This window comes from Mirounga leonina, unplaced genomic scaffold, assembly GCF_011800145.1.
Source record: "Mirounga leonina isolate KUSES-001 unplaced genomic scaffold, KU_Mleo_1.0 Mir_101664, whole genome shotgun sequence".
Classification (NCBI taxonomy): domain Eukaryota; kingdom Metazoa; phylum Chordata; class Mammalia; order Carnivora; family Phocidae; genus Mirounga; species Mirounga leonina.
The window spans coordinates 14,120,162-14,145,225 of NW_023270175.1; the positions used below are offsets into that span (position 1 = coordinate 14,120,162).

Genomic DNA, 25,064 nt, shown 5'->3' on the forward strand with positions numbered 1-25,064 from the left:
TGTCATTATGTCGGCTCCCTAACAAATGCCCTAAGTGTAGTTTTCTGGAGGTAGCATCGCACAGTTTTGAAGAGCAGTTAATTAAATTCAACCTTCATAGCAGTTACAAGATTTGTACTGTCAGGTGAAACATAATGATGAGTGAAATACAAAACTCCCTCAGAGTAAATCAAAAAGAGTTTTCATCAACAAAACCTCAAGGGGCGAGTACCAGCATCTCCAACAGACTCCCCATTCATGACACAAACAACTACCTTCCCCAAATAGAAAACTGGCTACCAGAGTAAAGGATAAGAAATTCATTTGGCTAGAAAAAAAGCAGATTGATCATACTATTGCACAAATAGTTTCTGCATGTCTAACTCATTGATAAAGCTCAAGTTAGAAGCCAGGTAAGTCACCTTCCTCCCAGGCCCCAAGAAACACTCAACTGAAAGGATGCTTTACCAGTTTCTACAGGCCAACCTCTTCCTATTGCTCCAGGGAGGTTAGAAAGTATTGACCTTTTCCAGAAGCAGATGCTCCCTTTGTGATAAATGCTCAGTAAAACTCCGCTGTTCAGAGGGACTACAAGGGAGGATGGTCTGGAGTACTAAAGGTTTTACTACATTAAAAGAAATCCCATTTTATTTGAGTTAATTAAAAGTGAGAATGCATGTGTAAAAGCATCCCTCACTGTGACAAGCGCATAGTTGTTGCTCAATAAATCATTCTCTTCCTTCAAAGAAATCTGGCAAACAAAATCATTGCCTGATAGAGGCGCCTACGGGGCCTGTTTTAATGAATAAATAAGCACACCATTCATTCAGTAAATATTTATTGAGCACCAATGACTATGTATCAGGCTCGAAGTTAGTATGCAAACATGAAATAAGCGGAGGAGCGCTCACACTTACACTGTTAATATGCAAACAAGTGTTTTTAAAGACCTTAAAGCCACTTGAAAATTGGGTAATCCTCCTCACAATCTACAGATAATACAAATATCAGCCTGAGCCTGATTGACTGAAATATGTCACAATTCTAAGTCACCAAAACTTGTCCCTTTGGGGTGCCTGGGTGGCTCAGTTGGTTAAGCGACTGCCTTCGGCTCAGGTCATGATCCTGGAGTCCCTGGATCGACTCCCACATCGGGTTCCCTGCTCAGCAGGGGGTCTGCTTCTCCCTCTGCCCTCTTCCCTCTCGTGCTCTCTGTCTCTCATTCTCTCTCTCTCAAATAAATAAATAAAATCTTTAAAAAAAAAAAAAAAACTTGTCCCTTTGTTCAGTAAACGTGTATTAAGCACCTGCTCTATTCCAGTCCCTGTACTAGTTGCTGAGAATCCAGGAAAAGAATGTCTCTCATCTCAAGATGTTCCCCATCTAGTAAGGGAGATGAAAATACAGAGATGATTAAAATGGTATGGTGGTTAGGTCCTCCAGAGGCTGCTATGGGAACCCAGAGGAGAAGCACCAAATATAGATTGGGGTGGAGGGCGGGGGGTAGGGGATGATTAAAGAAGGGATCCCAGATGGGATGGTGGGAAATGGTAACTGACATTCACTTCGGTGAAAATAGACTTGCCTCTGAGCGGTAGTCCAGTCCTACTTCTGCTCACCAAAAGTTTTAATCCTGGAGTCTCAAATCTCCTGGACATACTTAGACTGTTGTCCAGTTTCTCTGTCATGTCCAAATATGCTAGATCTTTAGAAATATGTCATTCTTTTAAAAAAAAAAAAACACTTTACTTATTTGAGAGAGTGAGAGAGAGCACACTAGCGGGGTGGAGGGGCTCGGGCAGAGGGACAAACAGACTCCCTGCTGAGCAGAGAGCCCGATGCGGGGCTCGATCCCAGGACCCTGGGATCATGACCTGAGCCAAAGGCAGACACTTAACTGACTGGGTCACCCAGGGGCCCCCGAAATATGCCATTCTTAAAGAGACTTAAAGCCTTTGCTGTTTTCAGTAAGGAAGGATTTCCTTAGTAAGTTCCTATGCCAGTGTCCCTGCCTGACCTACCTCCTCTCCTAGAACTCAATGCTCAGAGTAGAGTGTAAAGAACCCTTCATGCATCCCAGTATGCACCAGGCAGGCTAAGTAATTTCTGTCTCAATAAAGGACCTTTGCTTTAACCGGAAGTGTGACATCACCTTCTCTGCAAGCCTGAGCTGACAGTAGTGCTTCGGTTTGTTGGGTCAGTAGGACAGTCATCTTGTCCTCAGGAAGTCCCACTGGAGCTTTTTTCTTTCAACAGGAATTTCATTTTCCTGTTGGGGCTGAACAAGCCCCCTTTCCTCTCACAAAATGCTCCCTAATATTTGGCATCAGTTTTCCCTCCTGCAGCTCAAGCCCATTACCACTTCTGACTTGCTTAATAGCTTGTCACTTCCTATAAGTTTTAAGTATTCTATCCTTTCATCCTAGAAAATGAGACAGATGTTTTTTCTCTGAAGCAAATTCCTTGACCCTTACTCACCAGATAAGTAATTCCAGTGACTTTTATTTATAGAGGGTCTTTCGTGCAGTGTCCCTGGACTGTAAAATAATTGGTAAGGAGATCTCTCCACCCGGCAGAGATAGCCTTTTATTAGTTCATAATACTGGGACCAGACCCAGAAAAAATTGTGGCCTACGTGAATTTGCAGTTGGCATCCCAAATCGGGGTCCAGGCTCTTCTAGTACCTCTATCTTTCTTACCTAGTACTACATACCCCTGATTCCTTAGACTTACAAATTTCATCAGTGTGTGGTTTATTCCTCCAGGGCCTAGCTCGCTGCTTCCTGTTTGTAGCTGCACGTAAGTTAAATAAGAGGAAAAAGTCGTCTTTGTTACTGTGACAGCTGGCAAATGTGGAACACTCTCAAGAAACAGAACCAAATTCTTTGCAATCAACAATAATTTTATTATAGCTAGCATGTATTGCAAAGCATACTATGTGCCAGGTGCTGTTCTAAACTCTACACGTGTGTAATTCATTAAATCTTCCAAAACCTCTGAGGGATAGGTACCAGCGGGATTTCCCATTTTACAGATTGGGACACTGAAGTACAAAAACATTAAGGAACATATAGAAGGTCATAGAGTTAGTAAGTGATGAAGCTAGAATGTGAATCTAGGAGCTCCAGAGCCCATATTATTGAAACCATTTATGTGATATTGGGAGTGCTAAGATAAGACACAGACACATCCCTCACAGAACTCATAGTTTAAAAAAAAGCATTATGCTAGTTAAGAATACCCTTCAGGGGGCACCTGGGTGGTTAGGCTGGTTAAGCGTTTGCCTTCGGCTCAGGTCATGATCCCAGGGTCCTGGGATCGAGCCCCCGCATCAGGATCCACGCTTGGTGGGGAGCCTGCTTCTCCCTCTGCCTCTGCCTGCTGCTTCCCTTGCTTGTGCTCTTGCTTTCTCTCTCTCTGTCAAATAAATAAATAATATCTTAAAAAAAAAAAAAGAATACCCTTCAAGCTGGGGCGCCTGGGTAGCTCAGTTGGTTAAGTGTCTGCCTTCAGCTCAGGTCATGATCCCGGGGTCCTGGGATTGAGCCCCACATCAGGCTCCCTGCTTAGTGGAGTCTGCTTCTCCCTCTTCCTCTGCCCTTTCCCCTGCTTGTGCTTTCTCTCTCTCTCTCTGTGTCTCAAATAAATAAATAAAATCTTAAAAAAAAAAAAAAAAAGAATACCCTTCAGGCTACTCCCTCAAGAAGAGACTAATGGTAGAAATTTCAGGCCCTTGAAAAAGTGGTGGTAGGGCCTTCACTGTATCATATAGGTAACTGCCTATCACCCACTCAAAGCTTCACAACGAAAAGGCACACCTAGAAAACACTGGGGAGGAAATGAAGATCTGTATAGACTGATCTGGTGGATTTAGCTCAATGACTCAAGATAAAAGATCTCCACGATTCTAAGATCTGTCAGTAGACCTGATCTCAGAGACTTAGAAGGCAATAATGTGGTGCTATTTAAAATGCTTACATTTTCCCTTTCTACTAGGTGCAAGTACAAGGAATGACTGGAAACATCCAATTTGACACTTACGGACGTAGGACAAATTACACCATCGATGTGTATGAGATGAAAGTCACTGGCTCTCGAAAAGTAAGTAACCAAAACAGATGTCCAAAGAAAAAGTCTTTCAGAAGGTGACAGCACTCCAATGCAAGAAAACAGGTGTTAGGAGAGACACACAAATCAAATTCCCACATGTTATTTTTGCCTTTCTGTTGGTGAACAGCGTAGACATGATACGGAGTTGCTTTGTGATCAAAGTGTTCCATCTACACATTTTGAAGGGAGCGTTTCCCTCTGAGGCTGGTCCTATAAAAGTCATAAACTCAAGAGTTATTAACAGCTTCCAACCATAGAGGGAAGGAACCACAAATTTTACAGTATGTTGTTATTTAAACAAGCTGCCAAGGTACATATGGTTTTAGTTTTAGCAAAAGAATCAGAAAGTACCAACTTGCATTCCCACCAACAGAGTAAGAGCGTTCCCCTTTCTCCACAACCTCTCCAACATTTGTTGTTTCTTGCCTTGTCAATTTTTGCCATTCTAACTGGTGTAAGGCGGTATCTCAATGTGGTTTTGATTTGAATTTCCTTGATGGCTAATGATGATGAACATTTGCCACCTTGGAAAACAGTGTGGAGGTGCCTCAAAAAATTAAAAATAGAGCTACCCTATGACCGAGCAATTGCACTCCTGGGTATTTACCCCAAAGACAAAGATGTAGTGAAAAGAAGGGCCATATGCACCCCAATGTTCATGGCAGCAATGTCCACAATAGCCAAACTGTGGAAAGAGCAGAGATGCCCTTCAACAGATGACTGGATAAAGAAGATGTGGTCCATATATACAATGGAATATTACTCAGCCATCAGAAAGGATGAATACCCAACTTTTACATCAACATGGATGGGACTGGAGATTATGCTAAGTGAAATAAGTCAAGCAGAGAAAGTCAATTATCATATGGTTTCACTCATTTGTGGAACATAAGGAATAACATGGAGGACATTAGGAGAAGGAAGGGAAAAACGAAGGGGAGAAATTGGAGGGAGAGGTGAACCATGAGAGACTATGGATGCTGAGAAACAAATTGAGGGTGTTAGAGGGGAGGGGGGTGGGGGATGAGTTAGCCTGGTGATGGGTATTAAGGAGGGCACGTACTGCATGGAGCACTGGGTGTTATATGAAAACAATGAATCGTGGATCACTACATCAAAAACTAATGATGTATGTTGACCAACATAACATAATAAAATAAAATTAAAAAAAAAATAATCGGGAAATAGGTATCTCTCCACCTTGCTCCTCACCCTCCAAAGGACACTGGACAAAGTACCTTTCTCTACAGCCAAATTGTATAATGACCACTTTGCTTCTCTCATACTAATAGTTAAGTTAGTCATGAAATGAGGATTTCATAGCCATGTGATAAAATCTCAGAATGTAAAATAGCCTGTGTCATTTCTAAGGACACTCCTTGGTTTCCCACCCTCACATTCCAGCCTTCCTATAGTTCAGAGCACAGCACTTTCCTGCTATAGGAGTTTAAAGGGGAAAAAAAAGGTTGACCATCCTACAGTGGGCTAAGTTATTTTACAAAATACCAGTAAAGGTGAGGTGGGGATGAGAACCCCCAGGATGAAGGTGCATGTCTCAGGGTTAGGGTCCTGGTGGGGGTGGCAAGACAAAGGGAGACAGGACATCAATCCTTGGAAAGCTCCAACAACTAAAAAGAAAGTGTTACTCCATGACAACATTTGGATTTCTTGTGGTACTTTTTGAGTGAAAAACAGGCAACCAGGTCAAATGTCTGCTCTTTCTAGGCTGGCTACTGGAATGAGTATGAAAGATTTGTGCCTTTCTCAGATCAGCAAATCAGCAATGACAGCGCATCCTCAGAGAACCGGACCATTGTAGTGACTACCATTCTGGTAAGTATGGAGAGAAGATGGATGGGCTTTCTGTACAGCAAGACTTCTGCTTTCTGAAAAGCATTATTCAGCCAGTAAAAAAGACATCAAGTTCAAGCCGTGAAAACATCCAATAGGTCAGCTTAGGAACCTCTTAAAGTATCTTGCCATCATCATGAACAGAATGTCATTTTTTTAATTTATTTTATTATTTTTTTAGAATTTCATTTTTTAGGATTGTATTTATTTATTTATTTTAGAGAGAGAGCGTACACGTGAGTGAGCACAAGTGAGGGGAGGGGCCGGAGGGAGGGAGAGAATCTCAAGCAGACTCTGTGTTGAGTGCAGAGCCCGACATGGGGCTGGATCCCAGGACCCTGAGACCATGACCTGAGCCAAAACCAAGAGTCAGATGCTCAACCCACTGAGCCACCCAGGCGCCCCCGGAATGTCATTTTTAAAAAGAAAAAGAATAGGAATTTGGGACAGTTCCACATATCATTCTCCTCTTTACCTCCCCTCCCACACACACACTGTAGGACTGATGTTTCTTTGTGGGGGAGACAGCATGATGTGAAAGAGAGAGTAGATTAGGGTTCTAATATTAGGTCTACCACTAATCTGTGTTTAACTGTGCAAGTCACAACTTCTCTGAGCCTCAGGTTATGTTTCTTTTAATTTACGAAATGGGTGTAAAAAGGTCGTAAGACCATTTCAAGGCAAGATTCGCCGTTTAAAGCTTTTCTGTGAAACTCAAAGCACAGTTGAAATGTGAGATAGTGTTCTCATTTAGTTTTAAAATGTTTTTCTGAAAGCTGGTTCTTATTGGGTAAAGTATAAACCAGGGTGAAAAATGAGTATACCACTAGGTCTGAAGTTGTGAATAATTGGATGAAGATTCAACTGAAGTTTACCTTTCATTTAAACAGACATGTCAAATATGCTCTTTGTCCTGGGTACTGTCCTAGACCCTGAGGATGTAAAAACAAATAAGCCACAGACTCTGACCTCAAAAAGACCACAGTGCTTTTTGAGGGCTTGCCTGGGCTGGCTGTGGTAAATCCCGAGAAATCAAAGGCAGTTCACCTTCATGTAAAGGAAATACCTCTGCCCAGTTTGACTAAGACAAAGACTTTATAGGTGGAAACCTGTCCTGCTTTCAAACCCTCAAAAAGAACTTAAGTCCTTCTCTACATCTTTAAATCATCAGTTAAAGACTCCAAGGAATATATAGCCCAGCGAATAGTCAGTCGATTGGGTTCTTCTGCTTCTTAAGCAAACATATTTTAAAGGCTCTTTTCACACACCAAACCTCAACAACTACACGGGGAAAAAATTTGATTATGGCATGTGTCATCTCTTAGAAAAATGTATGGGAGTAATCCTTCGATCTTCCTCTTGTCCCAAAGGAATCACCATATGTCATGTATAAGAAGAACCATGAGCAACTAGAAGGAAATGAGAGATATGAAGGCTATTGCGTCGACTTAGCCTATGAAATAGCCAAACACGTAAGGATCAAATACAAACTGTCCATTGTCGGTGATGGGAAATATGGTGCAAGGGATCCAGAGACAAAAATATGGAATGGCATGGTTGGGGAACTTGTCTATGGGGTAAGTTTTTTCAACTCTATTTTCATTTACTTCTGTGCTTTCCACTTAACAAAGATAGATTTTATTTTCAAAGGTAGTACTTATCCAATTGTATAGTTTATGTGTGGTCTGTAAAAAAAAATTTTTTTTTCTTCTCCAGTTGACTTTTGTAAAGGTAGGTTGTCGATAGCATCCTTTGGGCAACGGGATTATTTTGCCAAAAGCAAAGTAAGATTGGAGAACTTTATTTGGCAACATTAAATGCAGCCTGCCCTCTGCTGAAAATCTGTTCCTTCTGTGTTCCCTGTGTCGGGCAGCAAAATCACCACCCACCTCGTTGCCTCAGCAACTTCGCCTAAGTGACCTGGTCATCTTTGCTCATTGCTCCCTCATTTCTAGGCAGTGACCATGTCCTATCCGTCCTACTCTTCTGTCTCTCAAACCCAGACACATTCTTCATGCCCACCCTCATCATTTCAGTTAAGGTTCTTACCACTTGTTGGTCATTTAACTGATTTCCCTGCCTCTACTCTTACCCTGGCAAATCAGATCTCCACATCATTGTAATTTCCCACGTGAAAAATCAGGATAAAATTCGAATCCCTGAGCATGGCAAATAACGCACTTCATCATCTGGCACCCGCCTACCTCTCTAAGTCGTCTTGGACTCTTCCCCCTTCATACTTAGTGTTCCAGCTGCCCAGAAGTATGTGTCATTCCCCGAAGGTGCCCACCTGCCACTTAGGGCATCCCTGGAAGTACCTTTGCCCCTGTCCGTCAGCTAGCCTCGCTTCGCAGTCCTCCAGAATGCAGGTGGCAGCATTTTCAGGAAGCCTTTCCTAATCCCATTTACCCACCTGTGGTCTGCTTAGGTGCCCCTGCTTTTTGCTTTCTTGTAGTACCTTTGAACCAGTATTATAATGATCTGTTTACAAGTTCAGCTGCCCCAACTGGACTATAAACCCCTTGAGCACAGAAGCCATATCTGATTTATTTCAATATCCCAGAGCACAGCACAGAATGGAGGTTCAACAAATAATTGTTGAATGAATTAATAAATGAACAGAATCGCTCTGCCAAGGGCTTGCCCATGGGTCAAGTACAGAAGAATTATACTGATAATTAGGGCTTTCAAAAGGGGTACAGCAGTATCTTCAGAGCTCTGCAGTGGCTTCACTTGAAAGGGTTTGGGCCCCTGATTGGGAATGTCAGATCTTGGGCCGCCCAGTGAGGCTGATAGAGACAGGCAGAATTGGGCATAAGAACCGCCCACTGGGTGAACCAGTCACTAGAAAACTCACCCAAGGGTAGGTGGTGGCAGCCGAAGGTTAGTTCTCTCTGCTTTTTATTTTCATCCCAGTGTCATTAACATACATACAGCATTATATTAGTTTCAGGTGCACAACACAGTGATTCGACACTTCCGTACATCACCCAGTGTTCATCAGGACAAGTGTGTTCGGCAGAGGTTTGCTTTCTGACAGATAAGGAGTACTCGCAATGACCGGTCCCAGTCTAGACAACAGGTTAGGGGAAGACTAAGAAATCTAGGGGGTGCATATACTGAGAAGAAGTTGGCAAGAAGCAAACATCCAAGTTATCTTTTGGACAGAGGTTCAGGATAAGGACTCTGGTGCTTGAGATGGGAAGCAGCCAGAATAAGGTGCAGCTCTCCCCTCAGAAGGACTGGGGTCACTAAATAAGTTTTTGGAACAGGTCCTCAGGAACAAGCACAAAGGCAGACGCTCATTTCTAAAAATAAGGGCACAGAAAAGGAATTAAGGCTTAAACTGAGACTGGACCTCAAGTATCAAAACTAGGGCACCATCCTCCAGTCAGACAAGCAGCAAGGCAATTTGAACCTTAGCCCCCAGCAGTGGGGCTGGAGCCAATTATCTCCCATCCTGGGTCAAGGTTGGCCCTGGGAACTGGGGTAAGCCTGAGTTGCAGATGAGATTCAAGTGAACTCCTTTATGAGAAAGAGAAGAACTTCTAATGCCGGACACAGGGGGCTGAACGAGGGGCAGAGCACCTGTCGTGCTCTCTAAGGACCCTGAGAAGCTCTGAACTATCTTGATACAGCTCTAACCTCTTTCTGAGTTGGTGATTAAGTCTTGTCTTCTCTGTCCTTCATCTCCCTAACACTCAGGCTCCAAGAGGTCCTGTCTTGCTCACAACTCTACCCCGCACTTGGCACATTATGTGGTCCATAGTAGATACTCACTTTTTGCTCTAACAAACGAATGCCTGGTATGCAGTAATGCCCAGCCAATGTTCATTAAATTTACCTCATGGTAGGAGGTAATCTTGTATCATTACCATTATTTATTATTATCGTTGCCATTATTATTTTATTTTTATTATTAGCTACCATTTGTTGCTTATTTCCTGGTTGCTGGACACTGTGCTAAGTGCTTTATAGGCATTATGTAACTCAATCCTCACAACACACCTCCAAAGGAGGTGCCAACTTATTAACATTCTACAGATGAAAATACTGAAGCCTAGAGAGGTGGTCTTATGCCAAGACCAAACAGCCTGTAGCGACACGGTGATTTGAACCCAGTCTCTGACTATGAGGTCCATGTTCTTTCTTTTTTTTTTTTAAGATTTTATTTATTTATTTGAGAGAGAGCAAAAGTGATCACAGAGGGAGAGGGAGAAGCAGACTCACCGCCAGGTGGAGAGCCTGATATGGGGCTTGATCCCAGGACCCTGAGATCATGACCTGAGCCAAAGGCAGATGCTTAACCCACTGAGATATCCAGGTGCCTCAGAAGTCCGTGTTCTTTAACCACAGCCCTAGACTGCCCGGCAGCTGATGTGTTATTTCAGACCCATCCCATCCTAAAAGATAGCTGAAACTTGCTGAAAGGCTTTTGGTGCCTCTGCTTTTCTGGGGAGAAGATTGGCCCCAGGAGCATGGCAAAGACTTTGGGGTGTCAATTTCTACTGGGCCAGAGTAACTGACATGAGCTCTACCAGCCCACTGTGATTCAGTAGCCAGAGCTTTCTAGTGTCTCAGAAGAAAACCTGTCACATTCTGTAAATAGCTCAGGTCCCTCCTGGCATCAAGCAAGACATTGGACCCAGTGATGTAGAGCAAGACAGATTTCCTGACACTGTTCAAAGACCCAGCTTTCTCACCAGATTTTGGCTTCTCTTCTGGCATGTCCTCTGTACTGCGCCCACCTAATCTCCACATTCTCTCCCTCTTCCCAATATGTGTGAGTGAGGGAGCTTGAGAATTAAATAGTCCCTTACTTGTTTAGTAATTTAGAAACCAGCTCTTTACTGCTGAATAGGTAAAAATTCTTCTGAAAGAGGCTTCCCACCTTTTCCCTCCAGTTCTCTCCACTAAAGACAAAAAGCAATAGCCAGGGAAGTCTCAAAGAAATGTCCTCTGCCCTTGTCTGACCTGGAACAAGTTTCTGATGCTTTCTGGGATTAAAACACAAGGTGTTTCCAGGGAACTGACTGCAAACCAACTGCTGAATTCCACTTTCCCCTAAAACTTGTGGCTATGAAAAATGGATGTTATTGTCATGCTTGGATAAAACCTCTCTGTTCAGGCAGATGATCTCATAAGCTGAATGTGTTCTCATCTTCATTTAAAATTTTAATCTTTCAGCATTGGCAAGTTTTCCACTTCTCTTTCAATGATAGAAATGGAGAGAAGTGAAAACGCAGGCATTCATTTCTGGCAGGCCTGGCATCTTGTAGTTTGCAAGTTCCTTAAGAAAAAAAAGGAAAGTGGGACGCCTGGGTAGCTCAGTAGGTTGGACAGCTGACTCTTGATCTCGGCTCAGGTCTTGAGCTCAGGGTCATGAGTTCAAGCCCCACATTGGGCTCTGCACTGGGTGTGGAGCCTACTTTAAAAAATGGGGCGGGCGGGCGGGGGGGTTACTCTCTTGCAATGAACATGAAAACTACGCAGATAGGCACAGCTTTATCCTCAGGGAATTTTCTCTTATGCCTTTAGCATGTAAAACAGATCAGAGTAGGAAAAATATGAAGAAAGGCAGAGATGAAAAAAGCTTTGCGAAGATTTCAGTATCTACCATAAAGTCTCAAGAAAGAGTCAAAAGGAATTAAATTTGTTCAGGAAGAAAGAAGCCAATCAGCCTCTTTTCAGATGATTCCTAAATGGTTTTCTTTTCCCTCTAAAGAAAACCAAATCAAGGTTGATGTTTGGGGCACCTTGTATTGCTAAGAAGGCTATTTTTGAAACAAACGTCAGTAGGACACAATGTGCCCCATTATGTAAGCTCTTCAGAACATTATGGACTTGAAACTGTCCACCTGCTTTTAGTGGTTTTGCTTTTGAGCTGGATGTCTATAACATCACTACCTGGTAATTGTCCCTAGCTTAAATGGCTTACAGACCACAAGTTTTTATGGCTCCAAAATAGCATGTTTGTTTGGGTTTTTTTAATCTTGAGTTTTATTAAGAATTTAAAAATCTAAACATTTTCTAGAGGCCTGGGAAGCCTACCTAGAAACACCGCCCTTGGGCATTTCCAACTTCCACATGTCCATATACCTCACACACCACCCCCCCCCCATGACAGACAACGTGGCAGCACAGTGAATGTCTTTGTGTTTTTACTATTTGTAGAAAACTGGCATTTAGGTTTCAAAATTAATAATATTACGAAATTACCAGCAGCAGTCTTAAGCCTTTCGACAATGCTTATGAACTCCACTTTGCTGACCCAAACAAGGCTATTATTCCAAGTTCAAAAAGCAGGACTTGCCCCAAGGAGGCATATTATACATCCTGCAGATACTCAGGCCACATTGCTCAGGACCCATTTGTGACCGTGTCTTCTTCCATCTCCTCTTCACCATCATCAGTGGGGCCTGGTCTGTGCTCCCTGCCAGGTACCTGGCCAGACTGCAGCAAGCCCTTCAGCCACTCCACTTCAGCCAGGGTGGATGCATTTGCTATAGCATTCTTGATTGCTTCTACATCCCCTGGAGATGGCCCACCTTTCTTTTTGTCAGTTGGCAAACCAGCACCTGGGTTGAAAGTTTTGCTTCTTCTGGCAATATCCTTTGCAAGTCGTGCACCCCGTTTGCCCTTGAACATTTTCTCTGCTTCCTGACGCTCTTTTAGTTTCACTTTCTGGAAATCCAGTACTCTGACTTGCGGAACTTTATAAATTACATATGGTCTGTAATGCTTCTTATTTGTTACAGGATTTCTCATAATACTTAGGTAAGTCAGTGATTTGAGAGATGCCAAAGGGTCCAGATCACCCAGTTCCACAAGGACTATTGTTGGTGAGAATGAGTTCTGTCAGACAGGGTAGAGCCTGATCAAGTCCCTCACCTATATGGCATATTCTATTGTTGTTCACTAATAATGTTTTCAGTCTTCTCAACAAAGGAAAACCATCCAGTTTCCTGATTTCATTGTCAGAAAAATCAATAGCATCAAACTGGTCTAAGGTAGCACCTAGATTTTCAATGACAGGAATTTTATATCCCTGGAGATCCAGCTCGCGGTCCCGCATAGTGTTGGTGTACTGAGCCGCCTGCTCGATCAACTCTGCCATCAGTTTCACCATCCTGCCACCTCCCTCTGCCAGTGCCATGGCCCGCCGGCTGTTCCCCCCAAATAGCATGTGTTTTAAGAGGACATTTAAAAACAGTTTGTTGCTAACAGGGCTCTTAGACATCTTTTAGGCTACCGTTTCATTCATTATACAGATAAATATGGGGATCAGCCAGGATTGGCCATTAGGACTGCCATTTGGGTAAACCAGGCAAGGCCTGACATAAGACAGGGATGACAGGAATGGTGGCAGAGATTATGACAAGGTCACAAAATCACACAGCTTGGCAGAGCTTAGACTATAACTCAGGTTTCATGACTCCTGGCCCAGTGCTCTGTCCACCGGGTCACACTGGCTCAGTTTACTAAGCTTATCAAATTGCGGGAAGATTGGTGTATCAGATATGACATCCCCACCTGCCTTCAAGGGGCTTACAATCTAGTTGGATTATGAGCTTTTCCAGCCAAGATACCCTTCCTGCTTATCTGTGGCCTCCAGAATAACGTAATGCACATCCCTAGTTATCACTTGAAATATTTGAAAACCCAAAGTCAACAGCTGGGGGTTTCTGCCTTTTGAGAGGAGATAAGACCTAACAGAAAAAGAGAGTGAAGAAAGGGCTGGAAAGAAATTGAGGTCCTAACTGACAAAGGGTCGCCTGCCAGCAGGCAGCTGCTGTGTTCCTTATGTTCCCAGCACTTAGAAAAGACGGGAGGGAAAGAGTTGCCTTGGGAAAGGCCAAACCACTGCCCAGATTGGTACCTCTGGCTTAGAATAAAGCAGAGAGCTTGGGGACGGAGATGGGGTTGGCGGATGGTTGATTCCAGGTCACATCCCCTGGGCACCCTCAGACTCCTTCACACTCCCAGGACAAATGGCAATTTTATAGATGCTATTCACACTGACATTTCTCTACCCAGAAGAAATTATCTCGTAGGTTGTCACTATCCTAAGATAGATTCATTTTCCATTAAGAAAGACAGGAAGTCGATCTGTCCTTCCCGCTAAAAGGCAGAGAAGCAAGGGTGCAGTAACAGATGCCAAATATTCTCTTCTATTCTTCAGGTGATTATACTGGGCTTTGGCAGAAGGGCTGATGGTTTGATAAAAGTGCCCCTCTCTTTGAAATGATGTATATAAACTCCAGGAAGGAGCATTAATGACACATGGACGTCTGCCATTCTGAGCAGAGAGGGTGGGGAAAGATTACCAACCAAATTTAGTCTCACAAGGCCTTTACCCAGCTCCCGGGATGCTCCTTTATCTTCACTTTGTCTTTAACTCTCTCAGCTCCCCAAGGACAAGGAGCCCTAACCAGTAAATCTAGACTGGGACATCTGTTCTGGCTAAGCAGATGAGGAAATCCCGTTGTGACACTGCTTGTTGTTGAACAGATTTAAATAGACCTCATCCCTTTCTCCAGATCTAAACAATTGCAGACAGTGAATATCCCGTAGGGTACAGCCAATAAAGCAGTTTAAGTCCTGTCTTCATTATATTCCTGTTGTCTAGCTTGATTCTGTCCACTCCTTCCTCCAACACATTTAAACTTGCCAAGGAAATGTCTGCCAAAGGCTACTAGAACCTTATGACTGATACAGGGATAAGGGATCAGGTCATGTCTGCCTGTTCTCTTGGTTAGCATAGTATCTTTTTTTTAAGATGTATTTATTTATTTGAGAGAAAGAGCACGAGCACGAGTGGGAGAGGGAGAGAGAATCTCAAGCAGACTCCACCCTGAGCATGGAGCCAGAAGCAGGGCTCGATCCTAGGACCGAGATCATGACCTGAGCTGAAACCAAGAGTCGGACACTTAATCGACTGCTCCACCCAGGCGCCCTGCACATAATCTCTTACACATTACACTCCAGTACATTGCCTCTCCTCTCCCATACTCCCCCTTGCTTTCAGAAAGTGCTTTAAAATGGCGGCTGACAAGCTGCTGCTCATGTGTTGTCCCCAGGTCGGTTATAAGTTTTATATCAGATGAAAATATTTTAAGATACAACATAAGCCCTTAGCTCAAAAAAAAGCCTTAAATGCCATTTAAATTGTCATTTCTGTCTTAAACTTGTCAGACTCTTCAGTGTATCATCCCTATACATAGGAGTTCGTTGGTTTTTAAGTTTTATGAAATTTATGACTTTGGCAACCCACCTATGAAAAGGATTATAAATCCCCTCAAGTTAAATTCCCTCCAGTAATGCAGTTCTTCCAGGTTTGCTTTGCCACTGGTGAGTGGAAAAATCAAACCTAATTTGGCGTGTTTACTGAGCCCACACAGCCACTCGTAAGCCACTTGATTAAAATGCTTTAAGTAGGGCGCCTGGGTGGCTCAGTTGGTTGAGTGACTGCCTTCGGCTCAGGTCATGATCCTGGAGTCCCGGGATCGAGTCCCACATCAGGCTTCCTGCTCAGCAGGGAGTCTGCTTCTCCCTCTGACCCTCCTCCCTCTCATGCTCTCTGTCTCTCATTCTCTCTCTCGCAAATAAATAAAATCTTAAAAAAAATAAAATAAAATAAAATGCTTTAAGTAGTCAAGATGCAAGCAAAAGCACTAGCAAACTCTTAACCCATTTGCTGGTTTTTATGCGTTACCTGAGGCACCTACATACCACCCAACTTACCCGCCTAGATTTGGGGAAATGGCCTGCCTACTGCTGTTACTAGCAGAGGCTGAAGCTTGAGAACAAAAGGCCACTGACTGGTTCAGGACACCGGAAGTGAGAGGCACTTCATTAGCGAGTCAGCACCTCACCTCCTCCCTATGCTCCCTAGCCCCGTCGATCATTCTTAACCCTCTCTCCCAGCACAGCTGCCTTCCGTAAGGAGCAGAGACCAGGAAAGGAAGCCCGTCTGGGGAGTTGCCTTTCTCACTTTTTCATAACACTGTTGGCCTCCTAAATCTTTAGCCTGCCTTGGAAATGACCTTCCCCCTCCTCTGCGTGTGTGGCGGTTCCAGGAGAGCTAAATGGGTGTTTTCTGACACTCGTTACTTACTCCTTCCATTTCCCTTACTACTCAGGTTGATTGCTCCACAGACATAATGCCAAGCAGATTTGGGCTCTGAAATAACTGACCATTTCAACATCCTTTTCATATGGATGAGGGGATAGTGGTGGCAGAGGACAAGGGCTTCTCCCCAGCTGCCTTGGAGCTGATGGGACAGTCCTGCTGCGTGGGTCCCACCAGGCAGGCATAGAAGGGATGGGAGGGGTTGTTAAGTCCCCTACCCAGCTGGCCATCCTTGTGACTTCATCAGGAGCTCCTTCCTTTCTATTGGATGATCCTTCTTCCACCTGCTTTTTGCTAGTCCTTTGTCTTTTTCCGGCTATAATAGGTCTTTTTTTAAGGTTCGACATGGGAAATCTCATTTTGGAGCCAGGTCCACATCAATGAGGCTTAATCAAGCACAGATTTAATGCTATTCTTCACTGAGGGAGCACCCTCCAAAAAACAGACAAACTCCACCTTCTTTGGAAAAGCTCCTTAGAAAGAAACAGTTCTGAGGTGCCTGCATGGCGCAGTCAGTTGGGCGTCCAACTCTTGGTTTCAGCTCTGGTCTTGACCTCAAAGTCATGAGGTCAGTCTCCATGCTCAGCGGGGAGTCTGCTTGAGATTCTCTTCCTCTCCCTCTCCCCCAGCTCACGCGTGTGTGCTCTCTCTCACTCTCCAAAATAAATAAATAAATAAAATCCTTTAAAAAAAAAAAAAAAAAGCCAGACTGAGGGAAAAAGGCAAGTGCCTGAGGGGAGCAGGTTCTTTCTGTTGTCTTATGTGACTTCAAAAGTACTTCATACTAGGAATGGCTTCCTTTGGGAATCTGTTCTTTTGCTGCATATTCCTGGGAACCAGACAAGAAGCCCCACTTTGTCTATCTAGCCACCTCTTGTTAGTGTTTAGCTGTGCTTATCATCTAGTGGGTGTTTCTTGCTGAGGTTTTTTGGGTTTTTTTCTTCATAAAGGGTGTCAAGATTCTCAGACTCCTTTCTTTACCCGCTGGAAAAGAGCCCAATTCCCCAAAATTCAATCCAAAGTGATTTTCTCAGACAAATGCCCCTTATTTCTGCCTTCCAAAACAAGGAAATGGCCATTTCTCTTGGAACAATCAATTATTTAGACTTAAATGATCAAAAAACTAGTTAAATTGAGTAATTAAATTCAAATGCGATCAAATGGGAAATGATACGAGTGGGGCATTTGCATGGAGGCAGAAACACATTGGCAAGGATAGAAGGTGGCTTCATCTGTGAATTCTGTTGGCACGACAAGCCTCTTTCTAGCTGATGCAGACTCTGCCAAAAAACCCCCACTAGCTTTCTGGCCAATTCCATTCTCCTCAATAGCTTTTGTTTCTAAGATCAAGTCTGGCCCCAGGCAAAAGGGTAAAATAGGTAAAATTTGCGTTTGGCTTCCGTCCAGTTATAAATGCAGACTGGTGATTCAGGAGTCAGTGACAAAAGGAATAGGTAAATCGGGACACCTGGCTGGCTCAGTCAGTAAAAGCATGCAACTCTTGAACTTGGGGTCATGAGTTAGAGCCCCACATGGGGTGTGGAGACTACTTAAGAAAAAATAAAATATTTTTTTTAAAAAAGAAGGAATAGGTGAAGACACAGCAATATGTTGAGAAGGAAAAGGACATGGAGACAATAGAGCTTGTATCAGTTGGCTCCCATCTCAGTAAAGAAAGAGGCAAGATTGGGGCGCCTGGGTGGCTCAGTCGGTTAAGCGTCTGCCTTCGGCTCAGGTCATGATCTCCGGGTCCTGGCATCGAGCCCCGCATCAGGCTCCCTGCTCATTCTCTCTCTCTCTCTCTCTCTCTCTCTCTCTCTCTCTCTCTCTCTCTCAAATAAATAAAAAAAAAATCTTTAAAAAAAGAAGAGAAAGAGGCAAGTTCACCTGCAGGGAGGGTGGAGCTGGTAAGGATTAGGGACTGCAAAAAGTTTGGAATAAGCATCACTCACAGACTTAGAAGAGAATCAGCTTTCCTGTGATAGATGATGGATTTAACTTCAGAAATGGGGAGTTTGAGATGGTAGTGATCCATTAGGTAGATTGGTTCAGCGAGCTGTTGGCTTCAAGAAATGCATACTTTCTGCAGCTCCCCCTGGGCTATAGGACATCCTCCATAAGGGTAAGGAGTTTTGTCTGCTTTGTCTGTCTTGCTCACTGCTTCATCCCCAGCACCAAGAGTAGGGCTTGGCACAGAATAGGCACTTGAATATGCACTGGAGTGAATCTGAGAGGGGTTGATTATCATACATAAAAACAGTGTATAGTAGAAACCTGCAGATATCTATGGCGTTTGAACATTGTGGTGATTAAGAGCATGAGTTCTAGCAGCATTGTCCACAATAGCCAAATTCTGGAAAGAGCCCAAATGTCCATCGACTGATGAATGGATCAGGAAGAGGTGGTATATATACACAATGGAATATTACTGAACCATAAAAAAGGATGAAATCTTGACTTTTGCAACAACATGGATGGAGCGACAGTGTATTATGCTAAGTGAAATAAGTCAGAGAAAGACAAATACCATATAATTTCACTCATGTGGAATTTAAGAAACAAAACAGATGAATATAGGGGAAGGAATAAAAAAATAAGAAAGGGAGGCAAACCATAAGAGACTCTTAACTCTAAAGAACAAACTGAGGGTTGATGGAGGGGTGGTGGGTGGGGGATGGGCTAAATGGGTGATGAGCATTAAGGAGGGCACATGATGTGATGAGCACTGGGTGTTATATATAAGTGATGAATCACTCCTGAAACAAATATTATACTGTATGTTAAGTAACTAGAATTTAAATAAAAACCTGAAAGAATAAAAGGACATGAGTTCTGAAATCTGAAGACCAGGCTTCTAATCCCAGACCTCAGTTTCTCCTTTAACATGGGAATGATTATGTACCAACCTTAAGTTTGCTGAGAGAATTAAATAAGATAATATATACAAGGTGCTTACACACAGAGTAAGCACTGAATAAATGTTAGCTGGCTGTTTATTATCTGAATTTCCCTTTAAATTAATTAAGATGTGTTTTTTAATCAGTTTGAGTCACCATATGGGACTCAAGGTAGTAAAACATTTCTTTTAAAACATCCTGTATCTCAGACTTCATCATTCCTCCTCCACCTCTCCCCACTGGTAAGGATATTGAGGTATAACTATTTAATGTAGAAAAAGAATTATCAAAATTGGTCCTTTTGTTTTTGTTTTTTGTTTTGAGATAGCGAGAGAGTGCGCGTGCACGCGCAAGCAGGGGGAGGGGTAGAGGGAGAGGCAGAGAGAATCTTAAGCAGGCTCCACACCCAGCAGGAAGTCTGACACGGGGCTCGATCTAATGTCCCTGAGATCATGACCTGAGGCAAAATCAAGAGTCAGGCACTTAACTGACTGAGCCGCCCAAGCCCGCCAAAATTGGTGTTTTTACTTCATATCTGATATACCATCCAAAAGGCTTTCCTTAGAAGCATTTTTCTAGGTGTGTATTTTAAGGCCTGGCTCTAGACTAAAGTATACTAAACCTACTACTGGGGTAGAGGAACAATTGTGGAAGGCCAAAGAAATAAGTGCAGAAATTCCTAGTGCCAGAAAGAAAAGAAAAGAAATTCCTAATGCCTTTTTGCATGGGATTAATACAAAAACATTGTCTGCCTTTGCCTGAGCCCATTATGCAGGGCACTACTGACACATTTATTTTATTGATCCAATACGCGTGAGTGCTACACTGATATTTATCGCTAGACATGATGGCTTCTTATAGAAATTAATATGTATTCTAAGAACTGCTTTAGCCTTGTTATTGCCCATGCAGAATTCTTTCATGTTTGTATAGATTATATTCAATAGTCAACAACTAATTTTCTAGGCATCCAGAGTTTCTTTATTTAGGATGTGCTGCAGTGATAGATAAAAAAAAAAAGAAAAAACCCAGAAGATTGAGTTCCTGCCTTTAAAGAACCTATGTTTTAATAGACATTCTCTGGAGAAAATAACTCAAGAATAATAGCAAACACTCAAGTATTAAACTGAGGACTGTAGTCCTGTGTTGCCCCTCATGGTGGGGAGGGAGGCACGTATAAGGAGTGTAGACTATATGCTTGCTTCTCAAGAACTCCCAGTTTTGTGAGGAAGCTAAGACATAAGAGCATGAAAATTAAAATTAAAAAAACAAGAGTTGGGGTGCCTGGGTGGCTCAGTCAGTTAAGTGTCTGACTCTTGGTTTCAGCTCAGGTCATGATCTCAGGGTCATGGGATTGAGCCCTGCGTTAGGCTCTGCACTCAGCGCAGAGTGCGCTTGAGATTCTATCTCTCCCTCTCCCTCTGCCCCTCCCCACCCCCCCCTCAAATAAATAAATGAGTCTTTAAGAAAACAAGAGTTAAGGAGTGATGGGGCGCCTGACTGGCTCAGTCGGTGGAGCATGTGACTCTTGATCTCAGGATCATGAGTTCAAGCCCCACGTTAAGTGTAGAACTTACTTTTAAAAAAATTAAAAGAGTTAAGCAGTGATCTGTCACAAGGAAGTACAAGTTGAGTTGCAAGATAGCAAAAAAAAAAAAAAAATCAAAGAAAAAAATTGAGTTGGTTGCCCTAAGGCAATAGGTCACAAAGGACAAAAGGCCACCGGTGTCCTTTTCTTACTTACCATCCAGTTAAAGCGTTTTAGAACCCATCGAATGCTACTACTTTTCTGACCAAAGCATTGACAGATCAATTGGTTATAGTGATCTAAGAGTTTATATTTCCACCAAAGAGGTATAGTAACTAGCAAATGACTAATGGAAATACTGTCTCTAAAAGTCAAAATTTTTTTTTCCAGAGGGCTGATATAGCGGTTGCTCCACTCACTATAACCCTGGTTCGTGAAGAAGTCATAGATTTCTCAAAGCCATTTATGAGCCTGGGCATTTCCATCATGATAAAGAAGCCTCAGAAGTCAAAACCAGGTGTATTCTCATTTCTGGATCCCTTGGCTTATGAAATCTGGATGTGCATCGTCTTTGCTTACATTGGAGTCAGCGTAGTTCTTTTCCTAGTCAGCAGATTCAGCCCCTATGAATGGCACTTGGAAGACAACAATGAAGAACCTCGTGATCCACAAAGCCCTCCTGACCCTCCAAATGAATTTGGAATATTTAACAGTCTTTGGTTTTCCTTGGGTGCCTTTATGCAGCAAGGATGTGATATTTCTCCAAGGTTTGTTTCCATGTCATACCCAATGCCTCCTTGCATTCTGTGGCCATGATCCATTCATGTACATCTGGTATTCACCCATCTCAAGTCCAGATTTCTTTCATTTAACATTCCATCCAACAACAAATTATCATCAAGCCATTTTGTTTGCTTGCGTCCATAAAGTGAGTGTGTTTTGGTGTTGTTCTGAATGTCCTTCATGCATTTCTATGGTATTGTATAGTTATATCTATTATAGCAAACATTTGGACTCTGGATAAAGGCAGCATTATCAGCTAATATTAATATTATTTGGATAAAGCTAATACTAAATCTTGATCAGATCAATCAGGCATGGTTTCCTCCTTAAGTGAGCTAAAACATTTTCTCATTTGTCTAGAGATGGGATCTAGAAAAAATTTGAAAGAATATAGAACTCTTCTTAAAAGCCCTCCTACTTTCCCCTTTCACTGTCCTACCTTTTTCATTTCACTCTTAGACTGCCTAGAACTATTCATTGTAGTATCTCGCCCAAGTTTCATAACTAAAACTACAAAAGTACTGAAAGAAAACATAAGAGAAAAAAAAAAGAAAACCTAAGGGGAAGTCTATATGATCTCGGATTGGACAAAGAGTTTTCAAAACACAAAAAAGAACAATCCATTTTTTAAAAATTGACAAACTGGACTTCATTAAAATTCAAAACTTTAACATTTCAAAAGATATCATTAAGAAAATGAAAAGACAAGCCACAGACTGGGAGAAAATATTAGCAAATGATACATCTGATAAAGGACTTATATCCAGAATATATAAAGATTCCTTGCAACTCACTATAAAGAAGACAACCCAATTTTTAAGACGGACAAAATATTTGAATAGACCTTTCCCCAACGAAGATATACAAATGGCTAATAATCACATGTAAAGATGTTCAACATCATTAGTCATTGGGGAAAAGCAAATTAAAATCACAGTGAGATACCTCTATATATCCTCTAGAATGGCTATAATAAAAAAGACAGTACCAAGTGGTGGCGAGGATGCAGAATGACTATAGCTCTTATCCATTAGTAGGGTGAATGCAAAATGCTACCGCCAAATAGGAAGACAGTTCCACAGACTCTTATAGTTAGACACACACTTAAAATATGACACGGCAATTCTACTTATTTACTGAAAAGAAAACCTATATCACACAAAGACTTATAAATGTTCATAGGAGCTTTATAAAAACCAAAAAGTGGAAACAACCCACATGTCCATCAACAAGTGAATGGATGAACACAATGTGGCATATCCATCCAATGGAATACTATTTGGCAATTAAAAAGAACAAGCTACTGATATGCTACAACATGGATGAACTTTGAAAACATGATGCTACATGAAAGAAGCCAGACACAAAAGGCCACATATTATATGATTCCATTTATTGAATTCTATTTATTGAATGTCCCTTATTGCATTGTTCCATTTGTCCAGGATAGGCAAACCCATAGAGACAGAAAGTCTCTAGGGACTTAGAGGGAGCAGAGTGAAGCTAAGAAGGATGAAGATTAGGCTGAGGCAGGCAAGGCTGCGTACAGCAAGCACAAGGGGCAAATTCAGTATTTAAAATTCTGATATTTGTTCATCATGGCTTTTTTGAATTAATCTTGATTTTCTTAAAAATATTGCACTGAAATGTTATTTATCTTGATTAATGAGATTTTGGTACCCCTCTAAATTTTGTGCAGGGGGTAAAAGCCTCACTGGTCTCACTCTCGTCTTGGCCCTGTCAGGATTAAGCACAAATGAGCATGAAGGAACTTGTCAGGGTGAGGGAAATGTTCCAAAACTGGATTGTGGCGATGGCTGCACAACTCTTAAGTTGACTAAACTCATTCATTGTACACTTACATTGGTGAATTAGATGAAATGCAAATTTTATCTCAGCGAAGCTATTGAAAATATTGAATGTGAATGTCCTGGACCTCGCCCACTTATTTTAGTGGTAATTCACCTAAACAAAAACAGTGGTGAATTCATAATCATAAAATATTGTAAGCAAATGTGGTATCTTTAAAATCGGTGGGGGGGGGATTATTTATTTATTTTTAAATTATATTATTATTTATTTTTCTGAAATAAAAAGTTGTACTTTTGGCAAAATTGAACATTAATCCAAATACTGACTAGAGTCCATTATACAAACATGTGGGGATTTTCATTTAGAATATAAGGACTCAGAAGGTCACCTACTGTGGTTTTACAGCATACTTCATTTTAAGATTATCCACCTGGAGCACAAAACATTTCAAATGAAGATTTGCAGCATAACTCATGGGTAACCATCTTCAAATTTCTAATGTAACGCGTATGGGGCAAGCTTCTTTTGTCTAAGTCATACCTTTTGCCACTCTCAATCTGCTTGGTCAGATACTCCAAATGATTTCACTCCCTGTTCCTTTTGTGCTTATAATGTGTATCATTTTGTGATACCATCTGGGAGTTCATTTATTTTGCTAGTTTCTTTCTTTTCTTATTTTTTTAAAACATTCACTTAGAGACGAGGGTTCTGAACAATCCTTAATTGAGTGATTTTTAACATGGCTGATAATCTGTGTTGAGGCAATGCTAAAGAGTCATTAAGGCTAGAGATTTTATCGGTTTCTCTAAGTGAATTTTCAAAACTAAATTTGTGATATCCCCACCGGAGTGCTACATAGTACTCTGTACACTCAAACAGGACTCTTCAAAAGCTATCTGTTTTTAGAAGTATTTATGCATATTGCTTCATTAAGTACTAACTTAAAGATGATGACCTGAAAGTGACAAGCTGGATAGATTTTTTTTTTTTTTTGTAGCAGAATTTAAGCTACAAATCCTTTTTTGTTTCCCAGGATACATATATCATTACACTGCACTAGATACTGTCATATAGAGCAATGGCTTTCAAACTTTTTGACCATGTCCCTCAGTACGAAATACATTTTCCATCATGAGTCGGTGTGTGTGTGTATGTATGTATACCATACACACACCAAACATTACCCTTACAGCGTGCCATGCTGTTTTAAATGCTGGTTGCAACTCAACCCAGCAGTGGGACCCACAGGCTATGGAATAACACCAGTCTAGAGTAACAAATATTCCCCCTTTTGTGCTTTTGCGTAATAAATTATTACTCTGTATATTTTCTACCAAATGGATGATCCCTCTTTCAATATTGTCTTTTGTGTCCTTCAAAGGAGATTATATCTTTAAGCCTTTTGATAAAATTTTATACATTGTAGCATACGTATTTCTCCTTGTCTTGAGAGCTCTATTGGTTATATATTTGTGCTCAATTGTATAACAGTAATTCCACTGAAATGTGCTTTTCTACTAACAGATTTCAAAATTCCTGATAGTGACATAGTTGCGCTCTAAGCTTCATGGTTGCCTTGACAGCAAATGCCAGTGTTATACTTTATTTCTGTTTAATGGCCACACTTAGAAGGCAGACTCTCCAGAAAGCGCCGAATGTGAACATGCATTGTACACTCTGACTTTTCCCAAAACTGAAGCAATTCAAGGAATTATAAGAGACAACATTTTAAAGTAGAACTATCAACTATCAGAGCAGGAGGAGATGTCAGATAAATTAACCCAACTGCTTCTGTGTCCTAAGGACAGAGGGGAAACAGCCTTCGCTGAGCTCCCACCGCGTATGGGCACTTTTCCTCCATTATCCTGTGGATTTTAATCCTCCAAACACTGCCGCCATGTGCTTGGTTTTAAGTTGAAGAAGGTGGCGCTCGGGGTAAATAATTGGCCCAGTCACACAGCTAATGGCAGAG

At 42.0% G+C, this 25,064-nt stretch overlaps 2 protein-coding genes across 2 annotated transcripts in view; one reads left to right on the plus strand and one right to left on the minus strand.

Moving 5' to 3' along the window:
* Window positions 1-25,064, plus strand: part of GRIA3 (glutamate ionotropic receptor AMPA type subunit 3) — a 275,026-nt gene that overhangs the window by 188,027 nt on the left and 61,935 nt on the right. The window contains exons 9-12 of the mRNA XM_035008174.1: window positions 3,976-4,080; window positions 5,815-5,922; window positions 7,311-7,517; window positions 20,888-21,264. Coding sequence (XP_034864065.1) covers window positions 3,976-4,080; window positions 5,815-5,922; window positions 7,311-7,517; window positions 20,888-21,264 — 797 coding nt within the window. The remainder of the gene's footprint in view (window positions 1-3,975; window positions 4,081-5,814; window positions 5,923-7,310; window positions 7,518-20,887; window positions 21,265-25,064) is intronic.
* Window positions 12,261-13,069, minus strand: LOC118012540 (U2 small nuclear ribonucleoprotein A'-like). Its single transcript, XM_035008181.1, is given in 2 exon segments — window positions 12,261-12,771; window positions 12,773-13,069. Coding segments are annotated over 2 exon segments (768 nt in total). The 3' UTR covers window positions 12,261-12,300.